The sequence below is a fragment of the Strix uralensis genome, chromosome 15 (genome assembly GCF_047716275.1).
Source record: "Strix uralensis isolate ZFMK-TIS-50842 chromosome 15, bStrUra1, whole genome shotgun sequence".
Taxonomy (NCBI): Eukaryota; Metazoa; Chordata; class Aves; order Strigiformes; family Strigidae; genus Strix; species Strix uralensis.
In genome coordinates this window covers 17027743-17053433 of record NC_133986.1, presented here as the reverse complement: position 1 = coordinate 17053433, position 25691 = coordinate 17027743, and the positions used below count along the sequence as shown (strand labels likewise).

General features: G+C 48.3%; 1 protein-coding gene and 1 long non-coding RNA gene across 2 annotated transcripts; both read right to left on the bottom strand.

The window, feature by feature from the left end:
* Window positions 1–706: 706 nt before the first annotated feature.
* On the bottom strand, window positions 707–25449 carry TMEM86A (transmembrane protein 86A). The gene is made up of 3 exons (XM_074884558.1): window positions 25345–25449; window positions 6991–7255; window positions 707–2756 (listed from the first exon to the last, which is right to left on the bottom strand). The coding sequence occupies exons 1-3, from the start codon at window positions 25363–25365 to the stop codon at window positions 2329–2331; spliced, it is 714 nt and encodes a 237-aa protein (XP_074740659.1). The 5' UTR covers window positions 25366–25449; the 3' UTR covers window positions 707–2328.
* On the bottom strand, window positions 22135–23313 carry LOC141950127 (uncharacterized). The gene is made up of 2 exons (XR_012630927.1): window positions 23271–23313; window positions 22135–22814 (listed from the first exon to the last, which is right to left on the bottom strand). It is a non-coding gene; the product is annotated as an uncharacterized LOC141950127 (long non-coding RNA).
* Window positions 25450–25691: the final 242 nt, after the last annotated feature.

The window sequence follows — 25691 nt, the reverse complement described above, 5'->3', positions numbered from 1 at the left end:
TGGATCAATCTGTTGCAGGAAGAGATTTGCAAACAGTCAAGCTGAGTAACAGCAGGTGACATCCGCAGAGAGCTGCACTGCAGGGTTCAGGCTGCAGCCAGGATATAAGCAATGCTGATGAATGAAGATGTTTATGGCTCTAAATCCCCTTAGCAGTTTACTCCAGGCAGGCCCTGGTGCACAAGTGAATGAATACTGACAATATTACACAAGAGCATTAAAGGGAAGAGATTACATGGGGCTGTGCTATTTACAATGCTTTCCCTCTCAATAACGCAGCTGACCTTTCTGATCTTTGAAAAGCAGCAGATGACTCCATGGGGTCAGGATGGTTAACCCAGATTTTTGTAATTCTGGCTGCATTTGCACTAATGCAGAAGTCGTGGGGCCTATTCCCCACCCAGTCCCACCACGTGAGGCTGGGGAGGAGCAGGAGACCCACTTAGCACCTCTCAGCACCAAGGGAAAAGCTAGCAGGGTTGGTAGGGTTTCCTCAGCTGCCCCCTGACCCTGCCACACTCCTCGCAAAGAGGAATTCCTCCTCTGCCGACTGTGCCAGGGACTCTGTGCCAGGCTTTTGCCTGGAATGGTCTGGGCATGCTAGGTATGGAGACTGTGGTGATTTTCAGCTGGTCTGAAGGGCTGCCTCTCCTGCTCCCTCTGCCCATGGCAGCATCTGCAAGGGGCTGTTGGGGCATGCATGGATTCGAGCTGTGCAGTCTGCTCTGGTTGTCCCTGTTTGGCTGCAGGTTTGAAGTGTGGGAAGCCTCAGCAAGCTTCCTTTGCACACCTGAGTGCATTCGTGTCTTGCAACAAGCCATTGGGGGAGAATCTCAGCCCATGGGAGCGGCCCTAGGACAGAGAGAAGGAAAAAGCACATTCGAGAGAGTTTCAAACAGAAACAGAGCTTACTGTTAGATAACCTAAATAAGAGGGAAAAATATACATATGATCACAAATTAACTTGGATTAAAAATCAGGGCAACCTTTTCCTATATCTTTTTAAGAGAGTCTGAAGTCAGAAGTAATCTTGCTTCAGCAGATGGGCTGACAAACCAACCAAAGAATTTGGATCAGAATTAAACAGGCTTTCCTGGCCCTGATGGCGCAATTCTCACTGCGTTCATGTGAGTTTGAGAAGGAAGCAGCAGGCACTCTGAACACACAGGACAGTGCTTTTCAGGAAGCTCTGCTGAAAAGGGGCTTACCAAAAACAAATGGTGCAAAGCTGATCATTTATGACCAGCTGGCAAAACACAATAACAATCTACATCCACCATCGGGGCCTTGATCACAGGAAATGCTCACGCGAAGGTTTGAGAAAGATAATTCAAGCAGCAGTACTGTAAAGCTGGATGAGTATATGGAATATTATTTTTAGGATACTGGGGAAGAAAGGCATAAAGGTTAGATTCCTGTCTGCTATACTAAGAACAATTAGGGCATAGAGTAGTAAGACACATGCTCAAAGTCCTGCTGTAAAAATCAAAGTTCCTCATGTGCCCATTACATCTCAGCTGTCACCGGTGGCTGCAGACACTATGTAACTGCACACGCATGACAGGGGGGAACACACTGGCCTGGCTACCTGGATGCCCCCGAAATCCCACCAAACTCCTCGTTCTGCCACACGCAGCAATGCTGACTTGCACCTACAGGCCTACCCTGGAGCAGCGATCAAAGCACACAGCACTGCATGTCAGCGCACCCTTTGCTCTGCTCTCTGCTTGGTGTTTTGCTTTCATTCTGGTTCTGCTGGGGGCTGCCCCACATGCTGCTGTTGACTCCAAAGCTCAGCCTTCATCTGAATATGCTGTTTTTACTCTACCTCCAGGCTTCCTTTCAGCAGAGGCAATAGCTCCAGTTTACATACTGAGTTTGTAATGCACAAGAAAAGACTAATGTCAGTTAAATACATTTTTACCTATGACTTTAGCAGAGATCTGTGCCTGTCTGCCTACTATTGAAAGCAAGTCTTTTAGCACAGTGCATGGCCAAACCTCCTTTCCATCAGCCCTCCTCTTCCCAGACATTCAGCATCAGTTTCAAGACTAACAAGTAAAATGCAGTAGTACAGCACTTCCAAGGAGGAAAAGTTGAATGAGCTACTGCAGGGACAGTCTAAGCTTTCTGATGTGGACTCCACACTGAAGTAAGCTGTATTCAGAGAAAGCCATTGAAAAAAAAAAAGCCCCAAAGGTAATGCTTCAAAGAAGCAAAATCAACATCACCAATGTGCCTAGAGAAATGGAGATCTCTCTCAGGGGTGAATGCAGCTACAGCACCTGAGATATAACCCACGTTGTTCACAGGCTATTGGCACTCCACCTAGCTCCTCTTTCTGAAGTCCTCTTCATCTCTGCTTTCTACAGCTGACAGTGCAATAAGCATTTGGGCTGCATAGTAAGTAGCCATGATGATGAAGCGCGAGTAGGGCACAGGAAAGCAGAACTTGTTAAGTGCAATGGTCAGATCCGACACCATGAACAGCATCGCGCCGATGCAGGCTGAGAGCTTGGTCCATGTCCAGAGGTCGTTGCACAGCTGCATGCCAGCAACTGCTCGCCAGCCCATGAAGCCAATCAAGGCGATGTAGACAGCTACCAGGTAGGTGAATGGGCCTGAGAGGTAGGAGTACAGGAAGGCATAACAGGAACTGGAAACAAGGCCCATCAACAAGCCGGCTTTGAGGTCCAAAGGCTTCATGCCGAAGGCTGAAGAGTACAGGATGTGTGTGATGGCGAACATCAGCAGACCTGGAAAGAGGCATTGACACGGCGAGTGTGACCTTTCAGCAGTGACTGGCAGTTGGTAGCAGAAGAAAACATGGCTATATTGGGTTTTAAATATACCGCGATAAGCACAGGCTTAGATGTCCTTGCAGTGTTACACCCCTTCACACTTCCAGTGGGAACCATACTGACCCATTGGGATAAAAACCCGTGCATAGGAGATCAGCCTTAGCACCAAGCTCCCGCCCTAAGAAAAATCCCCAGCGCATCTGCAACTGCAGCCCAGTACAACTCTGCGGTGATACAGGCCTTTTTGCTGGGAGGCCAGGTGAAGTGAGCTGCTGCAGAGGGAACAAAGCTTGTTTTTCAGATGGTTCCTCCTCTCCTGCTTTGGACGGAAGGGTGGGGGCAAGGCACACCAAAGATCATCCCCTCTAACTATCCGAAGTGTTTTGCTCATAGGTCACGTGTGGAACAGGAAGGCTGGAATCAGAGCACTGTAGGAACAAAATCTGAAAAAAGATGCCAATCCCTCCAAACCCAGACACAAAGCCTGACCGTATTTAGCCACAAACCCCAAGGCACTCAGGGACTAAATCTGGCTTCTACTCCATCTCTGCCCATAGCTAGGAGAAACCTAAGCTGGAAAGAAGCAGCTGGCATATTTCAGGGACTGCACCAACGTGATTTGCCAACAATTTTATGGCTATTGCAAGATTCAGATGAACCTTAGCTGGAATCAATCAGTGAAAATAAAATGCCAGCTTCCCTTTGAAGTGCAACACCCCTGAGAAATGCCAGATGTGGGTGTTGGAAGGTACTGCCCATGCGTTACTCACTTGCAACTAATCCATTTGACAAAAAATGTCACAATGTACTGGTACAGCTGCTAACTACTAGCTGTCATGCCAGTTGTAGATAATGGGCGCCAAACGGAGTCCAGCTCCTCTGATCCTCCAGTTCCCAGCCCCACACATGGTGCAGCTGCAGGCTGTCCCACTTCATCCTGGCAAGGTTATTAGAGTAGCTGGAAGTTTTCATGCAGCTCTGAAGCATGAAATGGAGAAAAGGATCTGGGAAGCTGAGTCCTCCAGCAGGACACTTGTTTACATTGAAAGCATGATGCTGTGGTGTAAAGGGCAGTCACTAAAACCTGCTGCTGGCAGATATTTCTTCATCCTAATACTCTTGTGTTGAGACAGCTCAAAGAAGGGGAAGTGTCTCCCTGCCTTTGGGGTGGACAAGATCAGACATCCACTGAAAGCTCAGCCATGGTGGGATGAGAGGGGAACCCACAGGAGGGAGGGGGCTGGTCTGCAAGGTAAGGCCAGACAAAATGGACAGCATGAAGGGGAAGGAAGAGAAGTGCAAAGGAGGGCAACGAGAAATGGATGTTTCACAGAGCTATTACACACCATGGGCACAGCACTGAGGAAACCAAGGAGGGATTTAGGACAAGAGCTGTCTGTAGTGTTATAGTGCAAGAAAGGTTCAAGCCCTGGGGGCAGTAAGGAGAAGAAGATTACTTTGCCCTAGCAGTGAGGAGTGGTTTTTCCTTCAGTGGCATTATATGGAGAGCTCTTGGACAGGGAGCTGAAGAATGTGTTGTCCTTCACGCAGGCAGCTGACAACGAGGAGGAGGAGGGGGAGAGGACAGGATGCAGCAGCCAAGCAGAATCCCACAAAGGCAGGAGAAGCTTTGTGATATGTGGTGAGGCTGGTCATAAACAAGGGAGTCAGCTCCCAGGTTTGCTCATTCAACACCCACAAATCAAGCCAGGAACTGGGGAGACCTGTGACGGCTGCACAGGGAAGGGGGTGCATTTCTCTTGCATTTCTCAGCCTTTGGCTTGGTCCTCCCAACCACATCAGGCAGATCAGCCCTTCTCCTCCCTGTCCGCTTCCTTCCCCCGGGTTTCCTTCCCCCTCCCAGCCCCTGGAGTTTCCCCTCAGGCTGGCAATAAGGCCTTTTTGTTAGTCCCTGTCTTCTTCACCAAATGCATAAATTGTTTCTAACTGCCTGCTATCAAAGGAAGTGGATGTTAACACTGTAAAAGATCTTCTACATGCAGTAAGACACTAGTCAGAAAATAGTGTGTTCTTAGTGAACTGAAACAGCAAAAATGAAAAAAGTCAAGTGTGCCAGGAGTAGGTTCCCAGGCTCCTAATTCCCTATAAAGTAATGAACAAATGTCCTTTTATAAACTCATTGACTCAAAAGCTATTCAAATCAGCCCAGTTCCCAACCCTTTTTTCAGCCCAAAAGCTGTAGAAATTGAACAGAAAGTACATTTTTATCTAGTATTTCCTCTTATTCTCCTGAAATTTTCAATTCCCACAAACGATGATGTCAAAGGGTTGAATATTGTCAGCTGTCAACAACAGCAGCCTGCTGAGTTTTAAAGTGGAGAAAATACGTTTTGCAGGAGAGGTGAAGGATGAAGTAGGGTGGTGCACTTTATCTGTTAACAGCTGAAACGCAAATGTTAACACTTCACTATGGAAGATGGCAGCTTGGATTAGCATGGACTGAGGCAGGCAGGAGACAGCCAGAATGAAGGCTGAGATTTTCAAAATGCTCCAAGAGAGCTTTTCTTCTCCTTGAGAAGAAAAATGTGTCTAAATCCACAAAGCAACACTTCTCAGTTGTGAGACTAGGGTCAAAAATCCAATTTATTTGCAGTTTAAAACACATTAACCAGATACTGAGCTGCTGTGACTGGTTGACCTTCCTCTAGTGTTAATTTGGAGAGGGAACTCAGAGATATCCCAGCTACGTGGGAATGGAGAAGCTCGGAATTCAGAACAGTCCATGTACGAAAACGGTCATGGTGAGCATCAGGCCTTGAACGTTTTCCAAGCCACAGCTCAAGGAGCAACTTGAGGAAGCAAAACAGAAGCACAAGCAGTTGGGCTGAGGCAACCTGCACTGAGCCAGGTACCCCTGTTAGGAGGAGGCCCATCGGTGGGAAGGCCAACACTCAGCACAGAGGGGACAGCACCCCAAGAGAAAGCTGGAGCTCCTCAGCAACATGCCCAAGGTTCAGCCAGACAGATCCAATCCTCAGAGCCTAATCTAAATCCCACCAAAATCAGTAAAAATTTTGACATGAACTTTTAATGAGATTGGGATAAGATCCTGGGAAGGAGGATTAAAACCAGATTCAGAGCATTTGGCCTTTCATATCTGGCATTGCACACACTTCCCTCTCATGAGGGCTTGTGGGAATCCCAGAATAAAACTAGATACTGACCTCATGAGAGGGGAAAAAAAATAAGCCTTTGACTTTCAGAGCTGACAACAGCACAAGTCATAAAATTTCCCTCGTCTCATCACATTTTCCAGTGGGACAGTCACAGCAGCCAGTTAATGGTGGGTGTTAAGCGAGATCCCTGTGCTGGTTAAATTAACTTCGGAAACCCCACCAGTCAGTTTAGTGAAGGACTCAATTGCTGCTGATTTCTTGTGACAGTCCAAGGCCAGGAAGAGTGTTGCTGCAGGCAGGTTCAACGTGGCTTTAAATGATTAAATCATTATGTTCTAGTCTGCAAACTAGCAAAATAAAACAAGCCTGTGTTGCTCTGAGAGGTGTGGATCTTTCTGTAGAGAAGACAGGCCATTGTGGTAAGGTTTGTCCTTGATTCCCCATCATTTATGTGTCTTGCAAAACAGACATGACTTGTACAACAGGCTGCATGATTCACACTGATGAACCTGCAAGTAGGACAAGATTTCTGATGCTTTGGTTTCTAACCTCCCCCAGGCTACAGCCTTGTCTATCAAAACATAAAGGTCCTCTCCACCTGCTCTCCACTGAGGACCTTTGTATCATGTGTCCTATTTCTGATCCTTGTAGCGAAAGGCTGACAGATCTGCCTACAGAGAGGTAGGAGATAGATAATTCCCATAGCTTCATGGGAGCTGCTGAGTGCCATGATCATTTCCTTCTCTTCCCCAGGGATTCTGCTCATGCCAACTCCCCAGCTCCAGCCAGCTGAGATGCTGTAAGCACGTCCCAGGAAACTAAACCTGCCCCAATTACCTCTCTAACCTCAAAGAGAAGCTCAAGAGAAAGACTCATCCATGGTGTGACTCCTCTAACCATGATGGATTTTAGTCAAGGGATGAGTGCTTCCCACTGCCCAGGGCTGACGCTGTACATGAATAAACAAAACACGTGGCCCAGCAACTCATTACTCAATAAGAGGGTAACAGCCGGACACTGTGGCATCCCTTTAGGACTGACACCGCACTCACCATGAATGAAGTAGCCCTGCTCCTGCCAGATGAGAAAGGCGTCTCCCACTGCCGAGAATATGAGTCCCGCTAGGATGCGGCTGGCGCTCCGGTGTGACACTAAGAAGTTAATTCCATGTGCCAGAAGGAAAACCCACAGGCAGAAGATGGGCAGACATTTGATGAGGGCACTGAACCAGGAGGGGCTGGAAGTTGGCAGCCAGAGGACAAAATAGACACAAGTGGCTTTAAAGAAGGGCACCAGTTTGGGGCCTTCACTCTTCACCTAAAAGAAACAAACATTAAAAAAAGAGAAATTAATAGGATCATCAGAAGCATCAGTGGAATAAACTGCATAACAGAACTGTCTCCTTCCTTTTGAAAGCTGCTCTTTCATGTATACTGTCAGATAGCAGCATTTGTACCCTGAGAAAGACTAGTTGAACTTGACCATGATCCTCAGCCTAGACCTTTGTGATCCGCTCTGCTGAAAACACTTCTTGGCTGGTAAGATGGGGTTTGGGTGGTGGAGATGGGGGAAGTTTTAGATACCTTTTCTCTTTATTTGTTCTACTGAAAACATTTAGGCCATCAGTCAAACTCCTCTGGTGGTCCTTACCACCTATCTTATGTTTAGACTAACCCCTTTTATACACCTCCCTTCCTGTAGCTGCAAAAATACTGCACTCCCTAGGAATATCCCAGCAGCAAACAAGCCAATAAAAGTGCAAATCTTCCCTCACATTTTGGCGAATCCTCTTGCTTGGCCAGTTGCAGGTCACCCTGAGGATACAACCTCTCTTCTAACCCATTCCCTCTCCTGTCCTGTAGCCTCGTGCCTGGAGCTTGCTGTTGGCATCACCACATGACTTCAAAACCCATCACATCAACCTCCCAAGTGAGGATGTCACTTCCTCAGCTGACTAATATGAACATCAATCAGGTGTTGCTTTGTTCTAGCATTACACTAATAATATACTGCCTATATTGAAGGAAATGTTTTGACTCAGGGCTCTACTGTATAAATCCAGACACAAAAAAGCAGCGTGCACACTAGGCTACTCATAACAAACAAAGCCACAGCAGGGGAAGGGCGGAGAGCTACAGACTCCACAAGCTGAGTCTTCTCTTAACACACACTTAGCTCAGACCACCCTGGACAGTGATAAGATACATATTGTGTTCACCTGTACTCCTGTCATACTTCTGCATTTTAGTGCAGGTGGGGATAACCCTGTATGAGAAACAAAGCTATGATTTTATTTTCTCCTGGAGTGCAGCTGAGGGCCAAAACAAGGAGAAAAGGAAGAGACTGTGATTGTCTCACGTGCCTGCCTGAGCTGTGTCCTGGGGTCTTCTAGAAGGCCTGTTTCCTCCTGCAGCTAAGGCTATGCAACCTCCAGAGCTCCCCTGCAAGCAGGGGTTCACTCTCAGTCTTCTCATTTCTCTGGTCAAGCAAAATTTAGTTGCTTAGTATCACAACAACTTCCCACTACTCATGGCCTAAGCACACAGAGGTTTTAAGGACTGGAGGAGGACATGGGGAAAAATTTAGAGGCATCAGAGCTGGGTTCACACTGCAAAGTCCACCATAATCTGAACATCCATGTGTGACACTCTGAGGTTGCTTATGTCACGCAAGGAGCCCGTGCTCCAAAAAGCTGCAAAAGAAACATTGGTCTTTTTTTCCAAATCACTTGGCCGTATTTCTGCTTCCTGCATCATGGGACATTGCCATGACACAGAACCAGCATCCATCTTCCTTTGATGCAGTGTGCCTTGGTGCAGGTTGAAGGCTGTGCAGCAAATATCTCTGTGCTTATGGTGCTCAGTTAAAAAAGCCTAAATTCATCAAAATTCAGGAACTGTTACAGACACAAGCAAAGGGAGTCAGGTGAAGCTGAAAGACAGAGGCAGAGGCAGTGGAGGGCATCTTCACATGCAGTATCTAAAAGAGGGAATGCAATCTCTGAAGCAGCAAGACCATAAATAAAAGGCATCCCAAGAAGACAGTGCTTTCAAAATTGTTCTCACATCTGATGGAAATTTCCCCAGCATATCAGCAGTTTCTTAGCAGTAAGGTATTTCATTATTCCTGTATACATTATTCATAGGCTATTGCCAACACAGTTTTTAAACACTCCATTAAACAACCAGGCTTCACAATTCACTCACAAAAGGACATCAGCAAGCCGTTAACTTTCTTGTATTACATGGGGAGCCTGTCATGAGTCCTCTACTTAGGTTGTCTAAATTAATCACTATTTACCACTTCTTGTCTACATTCCTTGGGAGAATTCTGGCAGCAAATAACAAATGAACTTGAAAGAAAAGTCATAAAAGCCCACGTAGTTTCACAGGACTAGGGGTGCCTGGGAACTATGAAGTATTGCAGGAGGAAGAGCGGAGCCAAGCTTCCCCCTCCTTCAAACCCAGCACCTTGCCCTTCTGAAGTGACACATCAGCCTCTGACTACCCAAAGCCAGTGCCCGGCTCCAAGTCTTCCTCCTCCCCTTCTGACTCTTTTTTATTATAAATGCAGTTGATCACATTCCTCCTCTCACAGTTGCAGGCAACAGATGACAGTGCTTCTGGCAGGGTTTCCTCCTCTCCCCCACCAGTTGTGGAGGACCCCACCACACTGCAATGAGCCTGAGATCCTCAGCACGGAAAACTATCAACCTCCAGAGCTATAAAGTGCAAAAGAATCTGCAGCATCAGCAGTGCTCCAGGTCCCTGTAACAGTCTCAGCTAAGGTAGGTAGTTTTGTACCTCTGAAGGCAAAAGTTCAAGTTCAGCCTTGTTTGCAACACATCACAGAGGCACTGTCAGAAGCATACAGGAGAGTATTTGGGTTAATAAACACAAGAAGTTTTATTTAATACCTCATATTAAAAGAAAAACACCTGCTAGGAGCAGTTACCATTACAATCACAGCTTGCCCTCCCCTGTGTGCATGCATGATGAGACAGGTTTTAATTACACTTGTCATTTTCCCCAGGAACCTTGCCTTACTGGATATAAGATATGCACTTGTTTGCTTGGTAAACTTAAAATCACCATTTCTTACTATTTGAATGTGAATTTTCCAAGCCCAGCCAGCATTATTTTAAAATAATGGTTTGTATTATTTCTGTCCTAATAATAATAATTAAGGAATTTTTTAGGCATAAGGGGTCAGATTCCAGTCTCAGTTACTCACCCATAACCCTGGAATTTACAGTGTTACAGAGTCCTTGTATAAGAATAACCTCATATATCTAGAAGGGCTACAAGCTCATTAACACACTTTATTTCTTTACACTTTTTCTACAAGTATACTTCAAATGAGTTTTTTCAAAACATGCCCTTGCCTATTACTGAATGCTGCAGCTCAGTGGAGCCCCTGCCACAGCTCTGACCAAAATGAGTGCCCCATGAGGGACACCACTTGCTGAGACAGAGGGCTGGGCAGCACATCCTGCTGGGATGGTGTGGCACTGGAAATACTTGGGAGAGGTCTCCCAGGAAAAACTGAGGTAACCAGAGGGTGAGGCTGGGCCCTCTGTTTGGACACTTGCCACCTGGAGAACAAGTCAAGGCTGGTATTGGGAAACTGTGTACCAACACGAGTGGAGGCTGTGGCTTCAGGAAAGCCAAGCACATAATCCATGACTGGACTTGCCTGTACCTCAGGGAAGGGAACATTATTTCTTGGCTGCAAGGATAAATTGCATCAAACGACCCATCTCCTTTGCACCTGTGTCTCAGAGACAGAATGTGAGATGGGGCTGTGCTGTGGTGTTGGAAAAGGAAGCACCTGATGCAGGTGACAAGATCCTTTTTGCTCATGTATGTGATTGACATGGCTTTAAGCCGGGCTTTTGTTACAAATTCTATTGCATTTCTCTTCCCACTTCTTTTCTTCTTCCACTGCTAATTTACTCTGTGCTGAAATGCAGTACAGAAAAGATCCTGAATACAATGACAAGGCAATATTTCCAAGTTTTGAATTTCTATACTGTGCATAATTCAGGGCATTTTCTCAACTGCTATGACTACTAAGTTACTTAGAGTCTTTTAAAATTAGTTTAAATTGCTGTAAAGCCACTATCTCTGTATTTGTGGAATTACAGTAAACGTATAATTTATTAAATTATCTGTATCCAACCAAATCCAATGAAACCCTCCAGGACTTAGAAGACTAGGAGGAAGTTGTGTCCTGGCTCTCACCAAGAGGTTTTGGACCAGATGATCTCCAGACATCCCTTCTAACCTCAACCATTCTGTGATTCTGTGGTCTTCAAACAGAACATGGTATTGGTGGATGGAGCTCTCTGGTGGCTCAGGGCTCAGATATCCACCTCCCTACTAGGTATTCATAGGTTTACAGTATCCCTTCTTGTTTTGTCTGTTCTCATTCTGCTCCAGTATGAAACATTGCTCATTTCCTTGTTACTGTTATTCAACAGTGACAGATGACACTATCACACAAGTATTCCAACCATGTTGTGATTTGGTATTGGTGTAAGACACGTTGAGAGGTCAGGCTAGCCGATGAAGAAACACAGTTACAGGAGAAGTGGCAGACCTGAAGAAGTAACTCTGGGCAATAAGGACTGACAAAAAGTTCCCAGTGTCAAAAATACAAGATGTAGCACACAAACATGACCAAAAGCTTCATACAACAGCTCCTAAGCTGTATTCACAAATTTGTTATTGGTGACTCGCCAAGAGCCCAGGGGTCCCTGCTGCATGATCTCTTCTTGCACCTCCCTGCTATGCAGCGCTCGGAGATGCTCATGATTCACCCATGTGTAAACCAATATTCACTCCGGGCTATGACCTGGGGAACATCTATGCTGCTCCTCAGCAGCATGGACGGCCTGTTCTGACTGCTGCAGGCACATAACAGAGCCAAAAAAGTTACAGATAGTTCCTCTACCCCAGAATAAGCTGCATCCACAGAGGAATGGCTACATTTGTAACACAGTGCCCTGATTTTGGAGCCAGTTGTCTGTATCTACATCCCAAGTGGGATGAAGAAGATCCAGCTGCCACTTCTTGCTCCTGAGGTACAGAAAACATCAGAAGCTTGTCGCTTTGAAATGCTAAAGTTGGACAAAGTTCACTGTTCCTAAGCCTCACACTGGTCCCAGGAAGCAACATGGAGTATCAAATAATGCTCTTCTCTCCACAAGTCCCCTAAATCAGCCCGTACAGAAAACGATTATACAGCCTCTTCCAGACACCAGCTGTGTGCCAACCTGCTGTGAGGTATGGCTCATGCCCACTGGGCTGTAAAATGCTGCTTTCCAGGAAAAGTGTTTTAAAAATAATACCCCAGCTATTCCACTGAGCAACACTTGAGCACAACTGTGTGCACTGGCCAAAAAAAGCTGGGCCATTGTCCTGCACCCATCCCTCCCAGCAGCCTTGGCTGGCCAAGTACCATTTTGTGTATCCACAGCTGAGCTGTTTCTCCTGGCTTTTGGCATCCTGCATCATGGATCCTGCCTTGGTTCTGCCCTACTGTGACAATAGCTCTTACCCCCAGTTGTGCGCCACTAAATGTTTATGTGGCTTTGCTGCCATGTATTATGCTGCTACGGCAAGCCCATGGCTCATGTTTCTCATTCCCCAGAATATGTGGCTCTTTGCAAGGCACCAATGATCCTCTGTGCAGTTTGAGTCACACAGCGAAGGCTGCTTCAGCCTGGGGATAGACCACAGTTAAGACACAGTACGTGCAACAGGCTCTCATCTACGGAGCAATGGGGAACCAGCACAATTCCCCGTCAGCCTGAGCCTACAGAAAACCCATCTTTGTGCTTAACCAAAATTAGTAGACCGTAAGGAGAAGCCTGTGTGTGCACAGATCATAGCCAGAGGCAGCCAATTTTCACCTGAATTAAATGACACATCAGCTTTTGTTGAACCAAGGAGGAACCCAGCAGTGCTGGGCAATTCCTGGCCATGAACCCGCATGAGCTGACTGCAGAGCCGCCATCCTCCTGGGCTTGCTTGCACGTTCACACCTTTGCTTAGATGGTGTGACATCAAGCCTTCTGAACGTGTACACACTGAAACTGATATAAAAGGGAAGTTTTTGGCAGGGGGGCAGATGTGTGTGTAATAGGGCAGATTCAGCTGTTTGGTACCCAAATTCACCACTTAAATCTTCCCTATCCTGGGTGGACGCAGGGGCTGTCACAACGACCAGCCTTGGCGTGGGCCTCGCCTGGCCACAGAGCAAAGGTCCCAGCGGCCACTCGGGCTGCTCAGCTCTGCATCCCTCCTGGGCGGCTTGCAGAGGTGAGGGAGGAGGAGCCAGATGAGATGTAAAAGGGCCAGCCAACTGGTGCTTTTCACTCCAGAGGGTTGCTGAAATATTAGGGCTGGCTGGGACAGCCCTAACCGGTACGCTCTGGTGAATGCAGGTGAGTGCAAAATGCTTCACCTCCAACTCTGTTCTCCCACTCTGCTCTCCTGCAGGAGCAAACATGCTCCTGGGGGAGAACCGATTGTCTTTTGTCGAGGAAGGCTCTGGCTCGTAAATGCCCCAAGTTGTTCCTGAATAAAATTCTGAGAAAAAGTGCTTGTTTAAGGAGCGTGGGGAAGAGTTACTGAACCAGCCAATCAACCTGCCTGAAATACTGTGCAACATATTTGTGCAATTAATAAGAGGGTTTATGTTTGTGTTGGAGATGCCATGGGCCACGCATCCAAGGTAGATGGCTCCTGTTCCTGCTGCAGGAAATTCAGAATGATAGATAAACCCTCCTCCCCTCACGTGAAGGCAAGATCATAGAGGCTCCATCTGAAATGGAATTGTAAAATCGCTAATAAATCACCAAGAAGATGGTACATGATTTGCCTTTGGGAGAATGCATGTGATGATAATCCTCTGTCTTCTTCAATGCAATGAGTTTCGCCAGGCCTTGTGGTGCTTTGTTGCAGCTACTAGCACTCCCCAGCACAATTCAGGGTCTCCATTTCTCCAACAAGGGTAATGCAGTGAAACTCATCTTGTGCTTGGCTGTCCAGCCAGACCTGTTCACAAGTGATCAAAAAATCATGGTTTTGTCTGACAGGAAAGCCTCCATCATTCAGTACAAGCCAGAATAACAGGGCTCGGCCTGAACTCTTCCCACCTGCAAAAGGACCATCCTCCCAGCTCAGCCACATGAGGCAGGAGCTGTGGGTCCAAGGCAGCTATTCCACCCACAGGGTCTCTTCAACTCCTCCTGCAAAACAGGGCTGGTTTGTTGGCTTCTCTCATCCCTCCCTCTACCCCATCAGCCTGGGTACCCTCTTCCTCCCCCCAGTTAAGCCAAGTAAGCTCCAGCCCCATTTCCCAGCTTTGCTCCACAGCAGACTGACACACAGTTGAGAGCTAGAAATACTTGACTTCTTTTTCTTAAGACCAAGCTATGGCTATTTGCCAGAAAAATACAATTAAAAATTTGGCACGGGCCCTCACAGTCCTTGGGTGGTAAACTCAGATATATTGCTGCACAAGGTCTTGGCATCAGAAAAATCACCGTTTGGTGAAGGCACAGGGGAGCAGGCAGTGGGTGAGGATTAATCATCTGGCATTGAATGAGGGCCCCTGTGCAGGGCTGGGCTGCTCCACACACAGCTGCACGCAGAAACGAGAACCGCAACAAAAAGTTTAATTTCCAAGCCAAAATCCTGCCCGACTTGCAGTCACATCAACATTCAACCCAATCTCCGTATTAACCGTGGCAGGGATGAAAACCTATCAGCACCGAGGTTATAATCTTCCAGACGAGTGTCTTCCCCCCAGATGCAGAAAGAAGGGAGGAAATTTGGAGCAGCAGCTTCCCCGCAGTCGCCTGGCAGCAGGGCAATGTTTGCTGCAGCAGCAGGGGAGACCACCGCTGCCGTTCCTGCGGCACGCCTGGGCACAGCATGGCCACCCAGCGGAGCAGCGCCAGGCCAGCGTCAAGAACGGGACGTTTTGTACCAAGCCAGCTGGGGAGCACGTGAGCAAGGCTCCTCGTGCCGTGGAAATACCAGCGATGCGAGATTGCAGACGCGGCTGTTGCGAAGGTCCCTTTCCCGATGTTTGCTCTCCGAGCGCGACTTCTCCACCACAGGCTGCTGTCTGTCTCTAGCTGCAGACACTGCTCAATGCTTTATGTTAGCCACGCTGTGATCTACCACCAAACCTCCCTATTATCTGTTGTATGGGAGTAAATTTCTGAAGGGGATTGTCTAGGATAGGTTTTGGGAGAAACTGAACTGAACTGCACTGAACACGCAACATATGAAGGATATTTAAATAAATGGCTCAAGAAGGTAGACGAGATAGGAATTAGACAAGCTTTGTGGCCTTCTCCAGAGGACAGCAAAATAGCTACAACCATGAATCCTTGTGCAGTGGTCAGGGAGGGAGACGAGCAGTAAGAGACAAAGGTGGCAGGCAGCCTTCACTTCTGCCCCTTCCCAGGTTAAGGCAGGAGGAGCCAAACTGCCACTCACATAGAAATATAGCAAAGCCTGTGTTAGCAAAGCTGCAGTACGAATACAACAGCAGTCCTGTCTTGTCTTCAGTTGTTTAATGAAGAAATTAAAAAACACTGGGTGCTGAGAGTCACCCTGACCATGCTGACGGAGCTAATGAGGCCAGTTTGGCTCAGCAGCCAATGTGACCTGGGAGCTCTTGGACATTGCAGCTCTCTGCTGCCATACGCATGAGTTAAAAATGCATCTGCAGATGCCTGGGACATAAAATAGTGTGGGGGAAAGCCACAAAGAGGAAACTGCAGTATCGCCTTCAACAGATTCCTGCAGGAGGCCTTAGAAATGTGAGGGACTGGTCCCATAACAACCCAGAGGCAGGTACTTCTGGAGCCAAGGAAATAATCCCCGCTGCATCAGGGCGCTGCCTGTGCCACGTGTTGCATCAGAAGCCCACTCTTGCTTCTTGCCTTTTTAACCACAACATTGCCCAAAGCTATCTTGAGACACTGGACCACGGTGTTCGCTCCAGCAAGTAAGGAAATTATAACATCCAAAAAGGTATCTCCTTTACCAAACAGAAGAAATTGGGTTAGCTCGGCTAACTGTGGTCAACAAGCTGTGCAACACCATGTCCAGGGCCTGCCTCCTCTATGCAGGACTGACTGTTATCAGCAGGGAGCCCTGATACCAGGCAAAGTGAGATACCGCTACATCAGCCAATACTTTCAAAAGTCGCTCGGGTATCTGCCCTTGGCTTCCTAGGACCTCAGGGAAGCCTTCAAGATGGCAAAGCCTTTATTTAGCAACTCATAAAAATCAAATTACAGACAAACACATTTCACCCTGAACTGAAGACTCTGCTCAGATGTATGTTGTTTTGCTAGGGCTTGTTTTGTTTGGGTTGGGTTTGCTTTTTTCCGTTAGCAAGCATCATCTGTCCTGTCTACCAGACTGGCACAGGACCACAAGCTTAACCTGCAGTGGTAGTAATTGACTCCACACCTGTAGCAATCCTACAGCTGTCAGCAGTTTTGGAGATTGCCTTCTGAGTACAGTCAGCAGCGTACCATTACCAGTGGCCAACAATGTTAAACCACTCAAGAATTCAAATGTCTCTGCAGGGCTGAAGGAGCCGTCACAGACAAATGTTTTCAGCATAGTCCACTGGTTCTCAAAAATGAAAGCAAAAAAATAGCATTTGACTGCCAGCATCTTATTTCAGAGCAAAGATTGCTTTTCCCTCCTGGGATTCCAGATCTTCCTTTCTGTGTAGCAGAAAGCAAATGTCTCCGAACATTTCCTTTGCTGTAACACTCACAAAAGAACCCCTTGCAGATGTTTAAAAACCTGTACCACAGTGGATCTGCCTTTTCACTTTGCTCACCAGAGCTGCAGTGCCACCACAAAGGCACGGCACCCTTCCTGGGCGAGCAAGGTTGAGTGGGGCTGCGTCCCCTCATGCTGCCCAGCACCACAGGGGGATGCTGTGAAGCCACGGGGAGCTCCAGGAGACAGCCAGCACCCCGGAACACGCAGTCGGTGGCTGTCCCAGGCAATTCCCCTCATCATGGGAAGGGGCAATTATTTGGCTTGTCACACTAGAATCCAGATAAAAAATTTCTACTGCTTATGGAAAAGTCTCTGCAACTCATCCTGGGGATGGTTTCCAGGCTACGAGCACACGTTCTCAGGAGACTTGTCATTATTTATATCACACTCTCCTGTGAAAGAGAATGCAGATTTCTGTTACCCAGGAAAAAGTAGTGTTAGGTTTCATGTTGTTGTAAGCATTATCTTGGAGAGCTGGGGAAGTCCTGCGGGCTGTGGGGCACAGGGGCATAGCAGAAAGCAGCACGCCCTTGCAAGGCCCATTGCTGCAGACAAGTGCCACACAAACATCTGCCCCACAAGCTGTGTGGCAAGACTGGGGCCTCTCTCCAGTCTCTCTGAGATGGGTGCAGACCCAAAATAAAATGTCCCAGGGAGAACTGTCAGTTCTTTCCTTGTCAGCACGGAGGGCAGGCTGAGCCTCTAGGTAACAGCAATGAGGGGTCTGCACACAGAGCGTTTTGTACCCAGGGCTTAAATCCATTCTTTGCCTTCACACTCCCACTTCCAGCTTTATTTGCACCCCACAACCCACTGCAACACTGATGTCCTTGTTGGAGGGCATGGCCACAGCAAGAGGGGATGCAGAGAAGAATGGGTGCTCGGGGGAAACAGGCACTTGGCAAAGCCCTACCCTGCCACGTGCCGGTAGGGATTGATATCTGGGAGGAAAGGGAGGCCCTTCCATCCAAAAGCAGCTTCTTCAGCTGAGAAGACCTCATTTTACCTACAACCTGTGGGGAATTAATGCAGGTCTGGAGAGTGTTGCAGGCATTGGTGCTGTCACAGCCCTTCACAGTAACAGTCGAAGAGCCATTAGTGTAGCAGAGAAGGCAGGTGACACATGACAGGCTATACCAGCCCTACCAGCCATTCCCAGAAACGTGCCAAGAGTGAAACCACCTCCAGCACCCAAAAGACACTTCTGCAGCTCAGCTTTCTGGCTCACACAACAGATTCGTGCACATCTGTCAGGTAAGGCTTTTCCAAAGCAACGGGAAAGCAGAACTGAGAGAGGGGAAGGCTCCCAGTGGCTGGGAAAGCTGGCAGCTCTACACAAGAGACTCACGCTGTACAAATCCTCACAAGGGGCTGCAATAAGATCAGCCAAGTCTGGCAAAAGCAAACAGGGCTGTGCTGGGAAACCATGGAGGGACAGTTCAGCTTGTCTTGTGCCTAATGGAAAGCTGAATTAAAAACTCTGCCTGTGTATCATGTCCTGCAGGCTGAAAGCTTGCAAAACACTGATGTTAAAGAAAATTAGAGGGAAAAATAGCAAGGTACCCCAGTAAAGATGTGTATTTAGAGAGGTGCCACTCTGGTACCTTATGAAAAAGCAGCAGCTCTCCCCATGTTATGATGGAACCAATATGCTTTAAGAGACAGGAGGATGTAAGGTCAAAGTATGACAGTGGAGTCACAGTTTTTTATTTCCAATCTCTATCCTTGTGCCAAGATGTTGTGACCTAGGCAAGTCAGTATCAGACACAAATCACATGAAGATAAACTGGACTTTCCCAGCCAACAGATGTGCAGTGGGAAGGTGCAAACACTAATCTGCACAGACTCTAACCCACAGACTCCCAGGATTCACACTGATATATCAAGAGTTTCACTTGCTAAACCCCTGCTGCATTCAGGCTGCATATACAAACGCAGACCATGCTCACAAATGAACGTGCAGCTGCTTACCAGTGTTATGCCCTTTATATTGAGGGTGCAACAGGACATTAGCACATAGATGTATGCACAGATGCAGGGGACATTAGCCAAGTGGAAACTTCACAAACATCAATTAAGTGATAAACTTGTCATCACGCTCCTTTTATATACGGGTTGCAGGGAAAAGCCATGCAACTTGCCTAGTTCCTCTTGCAACGGAGAACAAGGCGGGACTGCTATCCAAACACCCTGGCTGGCTCTGAGTTATGCCGTAACAAAACCAGAAGACACAAGCAGATAGGGATATGGCAGCCGAGCTATGGTCTCAGCTGGCACAAGCCCAGTTCTGCTGAAGCTATGTGAGACAAAATGACTCACGTAAGGCTGAGGATCTGCCCGGTGTGTCTAGTATGTGCCGAAAAACATGCAGCTGGCTTAATGTCAATCTTACCCTCAATCTCAAGCAACAATTCAGTCAGAGGCTAATTGCAACCAGCAGAAATGCACTCATTTTGATACATATTCGGATATTTAATGCCTGATGCCAACTAGTGCCATATCTGTCTCCAAAGCTGGTGTCTGATGAGGGGCATGAAATGAAACTTCACCATTCAAACTTGACAAAAGTCCTAAGGCCAATTCATAAACATGGCTTGTCTCCTCTCCCCTCCGTCTTGGAAAGTACCTGTTTTGCAGTAATGTACAGGAATTCTTTTTTGGGAGGAGGTGTAGCCTGCTGGTAGAAGCAAGGCATTTCCATAAGCTCACAACAAGGTGAATCAAAACAGCCACCGTCCTCATTAACAGGCAGATTTGCAACACAAGAGTCAGCCCACAACACTAAATTAACACAAGAAGAGACACAAGTTGCACTTACCCAGGGAGAAACTGGAGCCCTGTGCAATTCTGGGTCAGAGGCTTTGGTGTGAGCCCCTGGGCTCTCTGCAGGGGTCTGAAATCCTTCCCACCCCAGCACGATTGTAATCTTCCAGGAAAGCTCTCACCCAGCCCATCTACAGCCTTTCAGCTCTGGGGGCATCTAATCTCCTAGACAGTTTTCTGCTCCATGTCACCTGGATACTTGTTCACGTTCAGCATTACATGGAGGGATGCTCTTGACTGACACGCTTGTCATACAGAAACCTGTCATTAGCTTAAATGCTATTTAGATTATGGCAGTATCAGAAATGGATGTAGGAAGGGCACAAGCAGCCTAGAAGAAGCAATAACCATCACCTTCATTTTGGGCATGCTGCAGTAAGCAAAAACTACATCTCTACTGCAATGACAAATCTATTGGGCACTGTGTGACATGAAGGGCAGTAGAAAAATTGTGTTAATATAATAGCCACTTAGGCCTCTGGGAGGGAAGGGAGTTACATAACTAATAATCTTTTCCCTGTTCAAGAGTTTCCACATGCTAGCAGAAGACAGGTTCCAGATGCCATCTTTTTCTAAGAGTCTAATTTCACTGGAGTTATTACTTCCTCAGTACTATGCAGTTACCCACAGAGAAAGATAACTTTGGCTCTGCTGTCGCACTCAGTGTATTTTGGATATAGATACTTGAACAGGAGAACAGAAGAAATGCATCTCTGTCCATTCAGAGGAATTATGTACAGGCTTCTGAACTGGACCCATAATCTCAATGCGCAAAGCACACTTTGAACAACAGACACATGTGACTTGAGTGATATACTTGAGTTAATGAAGCCTTTAATCTACAGCACTGCCTGCAGCAGCGATTGTCACTAACTGCTTAATGCAACCACACTGGGACTGGGAAGGGTATGAGAGAAGCCCGCACTTTCTAGCCTCCAATTTCAGTTACCCATATTTAAGCCCACCCTCTCATAGCAACAGCTACAGCAAAGAATGTCAGTGTCATAGCAAGAATGTGCAAGTTCAGTCTGAAAAAATAAAACGTGGCATGTAACACTCTGCCTGGGCTCTAGCTGGCATAATCAGCACAGGTTTTTGCTCAGTAGGACCAAAGCTTTTAGGCTTCTCCCAAAAGGTGTGACTGACGTAAATGTTACTAAGATCCTGCTAAGCTTACCTAAGGTGATGATTCCCTCCTTCACTTCACTGAGTTCAGATGTTTAGAAATCTTTTCTATAATTCATTTAAATTGCCTTGGTTTTTATACAAGTGCCATATTTCCATAATTGTCTATGTGGTATATAAATGTGCATGTTTACAAGCCTCCTGCGTAATAAAATCACAATTTATGATGGATTTACGTAATGGGGAAAATTACAATGAAAGCACAAATGTTGCGTATAAGCAAAGAGAACAAGTAAATTTAACCTCTCTACCGTAAGACTTACTTCTGACTTAGGTGGTTGCTAACATTTCATTCATTAATGCAGAAATAATACATCCTCTATTTAAGAAGCAAAGGCTGAAATAGTTCAAAGTGCGATCTGGTTTTCTTGTTTTCAACAGCAGTTTGAGGATTATGGAGAACGGTTTCTAATAATAAACCTTTGAAACTATGCTTAGACCTACTACTGCTACAATTGCCCATAGCACGGAGTCTCTAAGCAACGTGATTTACATCAGGTTTCTATATTCATCTGGATCAGTGTGGTTTGGTCCCTCTTCAGAATCTCAAATGATACACACCCAATTCTTCAGCCCTATTCAATATCTGTTACTGATGAATGCCTTTCCAGATCATACCTTTCAGGTTTTTTACCCATTTTTTGTAAGTGACCTTTAAACTCCCCCCAAGTGACATCCTGCACCTACGCAGGGGGTCGACAAGGGCTGCCAGGAGGGCTGCTGGCTGCTTCCCACCTAGGGGGGACGGGCCAAGGGCTCAACTTGCCTGATGCAGCCAAAACAATATATTCTTCCCCAACCCAGCTACCTCTGTTTAAAGATGCAAATACATCAGAGGACAAAAGGGAAGGGATGGGGATTGTTAAAATAAGCTTTCAGGGTAAAAATCCATCCCAATTACAGAGTTTCACCTCCCTTCCACACATAGGACTGTGCTAGGCCAAGTAAAAGTCAGATGCAGAGGGGATGTTGTAGGGACGAGAGCCCTTAGTTCATCTTGCTCAGAGTCACCCCAATATCATCTATAACTGCCCCCCAAAAGAGACTGATTCTCAGCCAATCAATGGCTTTTTATTTTCCATGCGCTGTTCTCCTCAAGGTGGTGTGAAGCCCTAAACTAAGTTTAGCCCTAACTTTAGGGGAAAAATAGGGTCCCTCTGAGGAAGGAGCATTATGTAAATGGCAGAATGACTGTGTGTCTCCAGGCTCATCTGCACACTTGTGGCCCTGGCAATCATGGTGCCTGCTGGGCAGAAAGGTCCTTAGGGCAAGGGATATCTCCCACAAGCTCACACTAAAAACTGCTTAACCAATAGAGGAAAAAAAACCAACCCAACAGGACAAAAATCACTAATGAGGTAATCTCAAAAACGACTTTTATTAAGATGGGACCAGTGATGACTGAACATGAAGGGAATTAAACCTCACATATCCACAAAGCAAATGCATCTTTTATTAACACTGCTCTCCAACCACAGGCTCTCAGCCCACACAGCTTTATGCAGAAAAAACAGCTCTTAATCAGAGCAGTATCAAGAAGAACAATTTTTAAGCAGGATGCTCCTGCTTGCCTAGCAGAGTAAGCAGTGAAAGCTTCCCTCCAAGGTGACTTCCAACAGAGTGAGCATTGCTCACCAGCTGGAACAGGACTGGCAGACAAATGCATCTTCTCTGCCACAGCCCAGCGCCATGCAAGTCTAGACTTTGGCATCAGCAGGATCCAAAAACTTTATCCCAGCTGAGGACCTGGCACAATACATTAAAAGGTATTTTGGCCACAGACTCGTGGGCATGCTCCCCCCAGCAGATCTGAATTGTGCAGCACCAGAGAGAACAGCCTGCCTAGCTCTGCACAATGCACGCCAGCCCCCCCGGGCCATGATGCACACCTGGCAGCCAGCGCGAACAAGCAGTCCTAGCCGCCGTCTACTCCCTAGCTTCCTCTCCATGGTCTGTGCCTCCTTGCGTGGTTTCTTCCAGCTATCAGTTGTACAGCAGACCTGGAGCTCGGGGTTTCTCACTCTTGCTACAAGAGTGTCCTAAAGAAGGAAAGAGGGGGAGACACAGGAGACCAGGTTGCATGCAAGTAGTCAGGGCCATCTGCTGCAGTTATGTACTAATTGCTTTGAAAACGGGAAGCAAAATCATGTCACTCTCAGTTGTGCTCTTCTAGTGTCCTCCCCATGGAGGCTGATGCTGCAGTGTACTGGGAGAGGACATACACTGTAGACAAATCAATTCCTCTGGCCAATTTGGTTATGCCTCAGGTGCTGCCCCCACAGAAAGCATCACCATCGTATGTCATAGCAGCAATAGCCGTGCTGGCTCCAAACACCTGGTCTATCTGTGCAGCAAAAGGCAGTGCAGTACAGAGATAGGGCCTGGGCTCCAAGGGTAGCCCCGGCTGTGGTCAGACCGACTGCCAACCGCTGTCCCCTTCAGCAAGCGACTTGCTGGAGGGAGCCCGCCAGCTCTACAGCCACCCTGCTTCTCACCCCCGTGCAGCTCCAGCTGGCAGCTGTGCAAGGACCACGCCACGCTCCTGTTCCAGCCTGCCCTTCGCAGACCGCGGCACAGCCGACGCAGGAGCAGCAAGCACAGGGCGCTCCTTCGGAGGGATGGCGATGTGAAAACCCACTGAAGGTGATGTGTCTGCTCCTTAGCAGACTGAAGGCTTGCAGCTCTTTTTTTATGAGCTCTTTGGATGATCAGGCGCCCTCCTCTCCCACCTCTACAGCCACGGCAAACAGCTGCAGCTCTGGTCGCAGCTCCCGGTCTCATTGTCCCTCCAGCTCTCGGCAGCTTCACACCTGCATTAGTTGCCTTTGGTGAAGCAAAGAGTCAGTATGTCAGGGATGAAGCCAGAGCAGAAACGTGCTTTGTTACATGTCAGAAGGGCAAAAGAAGAAAGCAGGATTTTTTTTCACTTTCCTTCCCAAGTTACCTTCCTAAAGTGTGATTTCCAGTGTAGGTAAAGCCTTCTGGTCTGAACTATGTACACACTCCCCATCACAGACTCGTGCTTTAGTCATTTGCCTCCTCTCAAAGCTTGGTTGAAATATACTCTGCAAGACCACCCTGATTCACTGGCCTTAATGGCCAAGTACTGCGTCCTGTGAATTGTGAAACAAACTCTGCCAGTTTTTGAGCCATTCCACTATTGTCCCAGCATAAGATTTTACTTCCAAGGTACATGTACACAATTCACCATAACCAAAAGCATTACTTAAGGATGAATTTAGCTTAAAAAAAAAAACCAAACAAAAGGGTTTGGCACTACAATGGTATAATTTACAAGCTACTTCCCTCTGTCTCTGAAGATAAAAGTCACCCCCAGGCTGCTGATGAATTTACCAGGTACATGTTAATAACTGGGGGAAAATTCATCTCAGTACCAGACAATACAGGCTGCTGTGCAGAACTGGCAAAGCAATTTAAATGTTTTGAACCCTGGCTTTGTGAGTTAAGAACAGGGAAAGGACGGGATTTCTACCTGTGAGAGAGAACGCAATGGACTGGCCATTAACCAAAATATTTCAAAACAGGATGATAACAGATCCACAGGGAACCAGGATACCAGCAATAGATGTTCAGTGCCGCAGCGAAGCACCAGACAACTTTCCGACCAACAGGCAGCTATTCTTACAGCACGCATTAGCCTGCAGGTGTATTCAGACAAATCCCTCGCTTTCTAGAAAGAGGAACATGCAAAGCACCATGTCTAACAGCACAGCTTCTCTGCTGTTCTGGCTGAAAGCATTTTGACTTCTTTCGGCATAGAAACACCCTCCCTTCACCCGCAGGGCCAGGACCTGGCATTGCTGGCGTGAGCCGCGGCTACTTCAGTCCCCAGCTTTGCTCCATCAGTCCAGCTGCGCTGCTACACACGTCACCTGCTACATGCTGTCACTGGACAGCCCTGAGGCGCTACCTGATTGCCGGTTACGTTAATTAAGCATCGTGACTCCCCCATGAAACAGGCAGGAGACACCATCCCCGTCTCACGTCGTTGGAAGGTGGAAGTGCCAGACGGGCTTGTCGGGGGCGACGAGGTCTCAGTGGGAGGTCGCCCAGCCTAGGGAAACGTCTGCCCGACGCGGTGGCCGACACAAGCCTCAGGCCAGGCCGTCCCCTGGGCAGCACAGCCAGCTCTGGGTGCGCCGGCAGAGGTGCCGGCGAGGGCAGGGAGGCCGCGGGGGCAGGAGGATGCTCCCGGGGGCAGGAGGATGCTCCCGGGCGCTGCCGCGGCGCAAGGCCAGGGCAGCTGAAGCGGCGCCGCGCCGAGCCGGGTGCGTTCTACGGGCAGCAGAGGTGTGAGAGATAGTGTTCCACAACACAGATGACAGGAGGAGGAGGACGAGCGGGAGCGGCACCCGGGCCGGCGCGACGCGGGAGCAGCGCCTGGCGCGCCGGCACCGGCGGGGGCGGGGGGGGCTCCGCCAACGACCGCTGCCTCACGCCCCCACGCCCCGGGGGGCACCGGCGAAGGGGGGGGGGGCGACCTGACGGGCGGCCGTGGGAGGGGGCGCCGGTCCCGCTCCCCCCGCCCGCCGCGCGGCCCGCACTCACCACGGTGACGGGGGACACCATGTCGGCGGCGGCGGGGCGCGTCCTGCTGCTGCCGCCGCTGCTGCCGCCGCTGCTGCCGCCGCTGCTGCTGCTGCTGCTGCTGCTGCCGCCCTGCCGCCGGCCCGCTGCCCGGCCCGCTGCCCTGCCTGCCTGCCGGGGCGCTTTTTTAGACAGCGGTGGCGTCACCGAAGAGGGGGCCCCCGCGGCGAATGCGCTGCGGGGAGAGGGAGGGGGGCGGCCGCGGCCCCGCCCCCGGGGCGGGCAGCGCAGGCAGGGCGGGCAGCGCAGGCAGGCGCACCCCGAGCCCGCTGCCGGGCGGAGTGCGCGGTTCGTTCGGCCCTCGGCGG

Coding starts and splice junctions, on each gene's coding strand:
- TMEM86A (XM_074884558.1), bottom strand. CDS start 25,365: ATGGTGTCCCCCGTCACCGTG. Junction 7,256..25,344: donor TGGTGTCCCCCGTCACCGTG/GTGAGTGCGGGC, acceptor TGTTTCTTTTAG/GTGAAGAGTGAAGGCCCCAA. Junction 2,757..6,990: donor GCAGGGCTACTTCATTCATG/GTGAGTGCGGTG, acceptor GCCTCTTTCCAG/GTCTGCTGATGTTCGCCATC.